Consider the following 7252-nt stretch of genomic DNA (forward strand, 5'->3'; position numbering starts at 1 on the left):
AGCGTACGGTGGGCGGTGCCTCGCAGTGTCGACGCCCAATCAGCAGGTCAAGCGTGCGGTGGGCGGTGACTCCCGCGGTTGCTAGCCAATCAGCGATTGGTTGGTACCGGGGAGGGAGCGAGGTGCAGCCCCACCGTACGCTCGGACCCTGGGATCGAGGGGCTGGCCATGGCTTTCCACATGCTAATAATTAACGCGGAGCATTACGTCAGGGGCTTGGCAGCACAAGGAAGCACAGAAATAGAGAATGGAGTTATAGGGCCACGGTGCAGGGGCCCCCGGCCTGCCAGGGACGGAGAGGACCGGGAGGCGGACCAGCAGAGGAAAGTTTCAGTAGAAAGAAAGAAAAAAAAAGGTTTCCATAGCAAACATTTCAAAAATAATGTGTGTTCGTGTGTGTGTGTGTGTGTGTGTGTGTGTGTGTGTGTGTGTGTGTGTGTGTGTGTGTGTGTGTGTGTGTGTGTGTGTGAGGCGGATCGGCGAGGAAAGTTTCAGAAGAAAGAAGAAAAAAAAGGTTTCCATAGCAAACATTTTATAAAATCAAAACATGGCATATCTAAACAAGGGATTAGAGGATGTAACGGTTTGTAAAACCTCCCCACTGGTTGAAGGTTCAAGTTGCTGTAAGAATACATTAAAAAACAATATTTATGACACACAGACTGTACATTTATGACGTCTACTTCCTTTCACTGAAGGTGGCGTTTCCCTCTGTGAGGTTCACCTCAGTTCATTTATTGAGGCTGCTGGTGGATTCCGTCCGACAGAGGGCGCAATTGAGTCGAATCTGAGTTTTGTTAACTTGTCTGTTGACTTGGAAACAGTATTCAGGTCAATTTCCGAAAATCTCCCAAATCAGCGTGACTCACGAGGAGGAATGTCGACAGCATGTCGCCACATTATATTTTGTGATTTGTAAAATTACATGTTTCAACACATTTGATTTAGACGTTCGTTATTATTAATGAATTCATTGTAGGCTAAGCCCAAACCAAAATAAACCCTACATTGAGAGCACACCTCTATTAAATAGGCTGTGTTGTCAATGTCCATTGTGACTTCCTAATTGTATATTTCTAATTATAAATGTAGTGTAAATATCACCAAACCTCTGATCAACTTGAATTAGCCTACTGGAGTAATTCTGATGTATTTGCCTCTACCTTGTGGCGGATCAACGTTACTGCACTACACTGAATAATAAACCAACTTAAACGATATTAAATACGCCGAAGACCTGACAACGACTTTAAAACTACATGAACGCCTTTTTAAATTCAGAACGTTTAATTAAAAAAAAATGTGCAAGGAAAAACAATGAAGATGTTTCCAAGTGTTGCGTGGTGGTTTGTCACGTAGCCTTCTTGCCCGTATCGTTTCAATGAGGCAATATCAGGAAGCAACTGTAAACTACACTTGCAAGTTGGAGCTCCTGGCTCACCATGGTTTCTTGTTTTGAGTAACTTACAAAGGGTTTTGTGCCTAAACTGCGGAGGTCTTGTACACTCGTCCGTCTCCAATGACAAATGTAATGTCTGTACGACGCTTGACGGTCTTCACTGCGCTCCTGGCGAGCATCCTGCATGTGTCCATCTCCAGGGGCGCGGGAGACAGGTGTTTCTGTCAGGTAAGTGGGACACTTCGTTGTGTTTCGCCCATCAGAGATAACGGTTTTCAATGCAAGCTTATTATTGTTAGGAAATAAACATAACACAATGCTTGGTTTTAAGGTTAATCAGAACATTTGAAGAGTGGGATGTTGATGGATAATCAATATATTAGTGTATCGACCTCTGGTAAAACAACATTGTGTGGATTCATGTTGAACAGGTCACAGGTAACCTGGACGACTGCGCTTGCGATGTGGAGACGATCGATGCCTTCAACAATGATCAGCTCTTCCCTAAACTCCAGAAACTGCTGGAGTCGGACTACTTCAGGTTCTATAAGGTAACATATTATTAAGGATAGTTTTACAAGAGTAACTGATTACATTTAAGGATTTGTATTCAGAAAATGAGTATTACGTTTTTGGAAAAGTAATACATTATATTTTGGGAACGTAGACGATTACTTATAGAAAATGTAACGGATACCTTCTGGAAAAGTAATGGATTTATTTTGGGAAAAAAATACTATTTTTTGTTAAAAACAACGGCATACTTTTCTTGAAAAGTAATGGATAACATTCAATGGTAACTTTTCTATATATTAGTCATAAAAAAAGGATTATTTATTATTATTAAGTTATAACACTTTGAATAACATTCCGACCACCAACAGGTGAACCTGGATAAGCCGTGTCCTTTCTGGACTGACAACAACCAGTGTGGTCAGAGCGCCTGTGCCGTGCACCCCTGCTCTCCGGTGAGTGACCCTGCTATACCAACATGCTATGCTACCCTACAATGCTACCAATCATTTACATTTGACATGTAGAATGATGACCTGTTTTTAATCTACAGAATGAGGTGCCTGAGGGAATCAAGTCTTCCAGCCATAAGGTGAGAGAGTGCAGTAGAACTCTAGTTCTCTCTCTAGTTCTAGGGTTCCCTGCAAAATGTTCTTCAAAGTGCATTAGATAGTGCTTGTATCCATGCAGCCCTAACATACCCCCACATAACTTAAGTTAACGTCATTACTTTGTTATTCACGCATACTTAGACACGTAGAAATTAAAAAGTAATCCTTATTGGTTCTTGCCTTCTCATCGGTGGTGGCTGTTGGCTGGCATGTGTCTGTTGTCCAGTATTCAGCAGACGCCAACATGCAGGAGGATGACTGTGAGAAACTAGAGCATCTCGGAGCTGTAGACGCCTCTCTCAGGTACGTTCACAAATATAATAATATTAAATATATATAATAAAATAGAAGACTTTCAAAACAAAACAAGGGTATTTGAGGCTTGCGTTTTTTAACAGGGCATTAGTGTTCATGAAATCAAATTTAGAGCGATGTGAAAGTGTGAACAACAATTTAAAGTAAGTCATCCAGTGGACTTCCTGACTGCTGTGTCCTGTCTGTAGTGAGAAGACGAGAGAGGTTCTGCAGAACTGGAACCTCCACGACGATGAGTCGGAGCGCTTCTGTGTGATCGACGGTTGGTATTTAGATAGGCAGATAGATAGATACTTTGGGATACGTCTAGGCTCTGAATTGATGTTGTTGCTGTCATTGTTGTTGTTGTTGTTGTTGTGTCAGACGTGGAGTCCCCTGATGCCCAGTACGTGGATCTGCTGCTGAACCCGGAACGCTACACCGGTTACAAGGGCCCTGCGGCCTGGCAGATCTGGAACAGCATCTACGAGGAGAACTGCTTCAAGTAAAGTAGAACGATAGAGACACACAAACATAAACAATGAGCAGGAATAACACACAGAGTGAACCTGATTGCTTGACAAAAAAAAAGTGAGGGGGAAATCATTTGTAAACTCGTAACGAAGAGAGCATTTGACATACAAGACCATAAACAATAATATCAGAACGTTAAACGTAATCTCTGCTTCCACCGTCACAGACCCTACAGTGTGAGGCGACCGGTGTATCCTCAAGTGTTCCACAGCGGTCAAGGAAAGGATGGTGGGAGCTCTTCCTAGTTACTTTACAATACACACTCATGGCATGGGATTATACTCGGACTCCGGCATGTTCTTTATGTGTGATACAATTTGTGGTCTTGCTTTCAGCCCCGGCCTTCTACAGATGGTTGGAAGGTGGGTAGATCGTGTTCAACATCCTTGTGATCATTGTTGTTACGAGAGATGCTAATGCTAATGCTAACATTGCTGATGTTAGCATAACATGACAGGCTAAACAAACTGGTTTCTCCTCTTGCTCAGGTCAATGTGTGGAGAAAAGAGCCTTCTACCGCCTTATATCTGGCCTTCACTCCAGCATCAACATACACCTGAGTGCCCGATACCTTATGGCCGGTAAATAAACATTGTCATGGCAATTTCTTTAAGAGATATTGCGTCCAGGACAGATCAGACTTCTAAATGCAAAAAAGCCCACAATAGTTGAAGACAACTAACCTATTTTAATGTATGCATACACTAGTCTCCTCTCGAGCAGAGTGAGCCCAGAATTCAGGTTGACAGAGCTATTTAAACAGTTTCACATCCTCCCCACATTGCAATTGTCCATGATCAAATCAAATAATGTTTACCTCATCAAGCAGAAGAATGCATAAGGGGATCCCTGCACCCTTGTGACCGGTTTACCCCAGACACAAAGGTTAACGTTAGATAACACTGGGAACAGGTAGGGGGGCAAGACAGTGCAACGAATAGGAAACAAAGCTTGGATGATGAAACAGGAACAACATATGGATTGTTCCATCACAACATACAAACACACTTTTTAATCAAATTATTCCACATAAATATAGCTAATAGCTGCTGTGGAAGAGAGCACGGACACACACACACACACACACACACACACACACACACACACACACACACACACACACACACACACACACACAACACAGCCATTAGTACCCTGAATATCTCTGAAGGTACTCTTCAGAGGGCTGTCTTTCATAGCCTTTTTTTATTTGATAGTCTTTTATATTATACACAACTCGAGTCATGTGTTTTCAACCTGTGATCATTCCGACACTCACACACTGCATGTTTATATGACTACTTCTTCTCTGTTAATGGTTTCAAGTCACACAGGTAGGTCACAAAGCCTGTTAGGTGATTCAAAGTAAATAAAAACACAAAGTTAAGTGGGTTAAGCCAAGTAAACGCTCGGTTTCAATCCCTTAGTCATTCCCTGTGTCTCCTGCTTCTCCCCTTTCACTCACAGACAACTGGTTTCACAAGAAGTGGTCCCACAACGTCTCAGAGTTCCAGCAGCGCTTCGACTCGGACCTGACCGCGGGCGAGGGCCCCAAGCGGCTCCGTAACCTCTACTTCCTGTACCTGATAGAGCTGCGGGCCCTGGCCAAAGCCCTGCCCTTCTTCCAGCAGTCGTCCTTCCAGCTGTACACGGGCCAGCCCCGGAAGGACAGGGCCCACAAAGAGCTGCTGCTGGAGGTCCTCCAACTGGCTGAGTGAGTCTGGACACACAGCGAGATATACCGCCCTGTCACAACCATCCACTGGCAATGCAATGGAGTCACATGGGGCGGCATGTCGCTCAGGAGGTAGAGCGGGTTGGCTGGTATCCTGAAGGTTGCTAGTTCGATCCCCGGCTCCTCCTAGCTGAGTGTCGAGATGTCCCTGAGCAAGATACCTCACCCTGACTGCTCCCGACGAGCTGGATGTCGCCTTGCATGGCTGACACCGTCGTCTTAGTGTTAATGTGTGTATGAATGGGTGAATGTTCGGCAATATTGCGAGTAGCTTTGAGTGGCAACTGGTTAGAAAAGAGCTATATAAATGCAGTCCATTTAATTTAGATCGTGTTCAAATCAATCCATTTCAAACCAATGAACCTGCCTCTCTCCCTCTCGCATTTCTCCTCTCAGCACTTTCCCCCTGCACTTCAACGAGACCTCACTGTTCGCTGGAGATGAGAAAGAGGCGGCGAAGCTTAAGGTTTGACAGTATTTTGACTGGAGTCTGTCAGTCCAGCTGTGGAGGAACGGAGTCCAGTGTGAATGGCTAAGGCTAAGCCAATCAAAAAATAGCAACACGGCACCCTTATCCATAAACTACTACAATACACACAGGATTTAAACTAAATCGTGATTCCATTTACAACACCAGAAGTATTGTTACTTTATCTCACAGATAATCCCAGATACTATTTTGTAGATAGACAAAAGTCAAAGGCCAGTGTAAAGTGTAAAAAGCATTGTTCTCATTTGTTAATATGTTTCACTGCACATTTAAGTATTGAATGAGTTAGATGAGCAGTCAATGTGTAGTCAATGTGTAAAAACATTCTAACCAGATTGTATGTAGGCCTGTCTTTTCTGACCACCTCTCTTTGACACTCCGACCTCAGGAGGACATCAGGCTGTCATTCCAGAACATTTCCAGAATCATGGACTGCGTCGGGTGTTTCAAATGTCGTCTCTGGGGAAAGCTGCAGGTCAACACTGATGCTAATGCTAATAATACTAATGATGAAGTCAACCTCAATTTATTATTGTGAAATATACAAATTTGAAGTGGGATGCAATGTTAAGGAAAAGTATGGAAGTGAATTGTGAGCAGAAGGCGAATCCTAAATCACCCTTGTTTATGGGGGAATTTGTAATTGGTGACTATATATGTTTATCTGTTATAAATGATAAAACTGTGTGAACTAAAAATTCTCCCTAACACACACACTCACTCACTCACTCACTCACTCACTCACTCTCACACACACACACACACACACACACACACACACACACACACACACACACACACACACACACACACACACACACACACACACTCAGACCCAGGGGTTAGGGACAGCCCTGAAGGTCCTGTTCTCAAGACGGCAGATTGAAGATCTGAGCAGACCTAGCGTCCCACGGCCACGGCCCGCCTTCCAGCTCAACCGCCAGGAGATAGTCTCCATCTTTAACGCCTTTGGAAGGTACGGTACTCTGAGTCCATTACAATATGGTTATGGTTACATATACCGTCTGTTACGTTGCAAAGCCCTGATTTTTCGACTCTTTTGTATTGAGATGACAAATGACTTCCATTCCACGTGTTTCGCTCTCTTATTTTACATGATGCATACATACCCTTTTATGTTTTTCCACTTAGGATCTCAATTATCCTATTATTGTTCTCTGTTACTTTACCGCACATAATTGATTTTATTTAAATGTTTTATAGAATTTCAACAAGTATCAAGGAGCTGAAGAACTTCAGAACAATGCTGGCAGACTTCAGATGACAGAAGCACAACCAGAAGTCCAGCCTCGTTGTGATGGACGTGGGATCCGTCCATGTCTTCCAACAATAAACACTCCTCTTTGGTCTTTGTTTCTACTACTGGTGTTTCATTGTGCACAACAACCGTCCATTCCGCGAGGATGTTGTCATACTATAGTGGCCCTCTAGAGGGCGCTGCTCAAACTTATTTTCATGGTTCATTGGCAAAAACATTGGACACTCCGTGGGAAAGGGAACCCCATTTATATAGTGTGTGTGTGTGTGTGTGTGTGTGTGTGTGTGTGTGTGTGTGTGTGTGTGCGTGTGTGTGCGTACGTGCATGTGTGTGTGTGTGTGTCTGCGCGCGCACCTGAGAATCTTTGTTGTGTGTGTGTGTGTGTGTGCAGGCGGAT

At 43.7% G+C, this 7252-nt stretch overlaps 1 protein-coding gene across 1 annotated transcript; it reads left to right on the forward strand.

Annotated features, from left to right (window-relative positions):
- Positions 1–1409: 1409 nt before the first annotated feature.
- ero1a (endoplasmic reticulum oxidoreductase 1 alpha) lies at positions 1410–6979 on the forward strand. Its single transcript, XM_084476103.1, has 15 exons — positions 1410–1627; positions 1831–1950; positions 2284–2367; positions 2466–2504; positions 2750–2826; positions 3027–3100; positions 3202–3322; positions 3518–3579; positions 3687–3713; positions 3840–3932; positions 4819–5065; positions 5483–5552; positions 5965–6051; positions 6410–6552; positions 6801–6979. The coding sequence occupies exons 1-15, from the start codon at positions 1520–1522 to the stop codon at positions 6859–6861; spliced, it is 1413 nt and encodes a 470-aa protein (XP_084332229.1). The 5' UTR covers positions 1410–1519; the 3' UTR covers positions 6862–6979.
- The last annotated feature ends 273 nt before the right edge of the window (positions 6980–7252 follow it).

The sequence above is a fragment of the Micromesistius poutassou genome (genome assembly GCF_964030765.1).
Source record: "Micromesistius poutassou genome assembly, chromosome: 12".
Taxonomy (NCBI): Eukaryota; Metazoa; Chordata; class Actinopteri; order Gadiformes; family Gadidae; genus Micromesistius; species Micromesistius poutassou.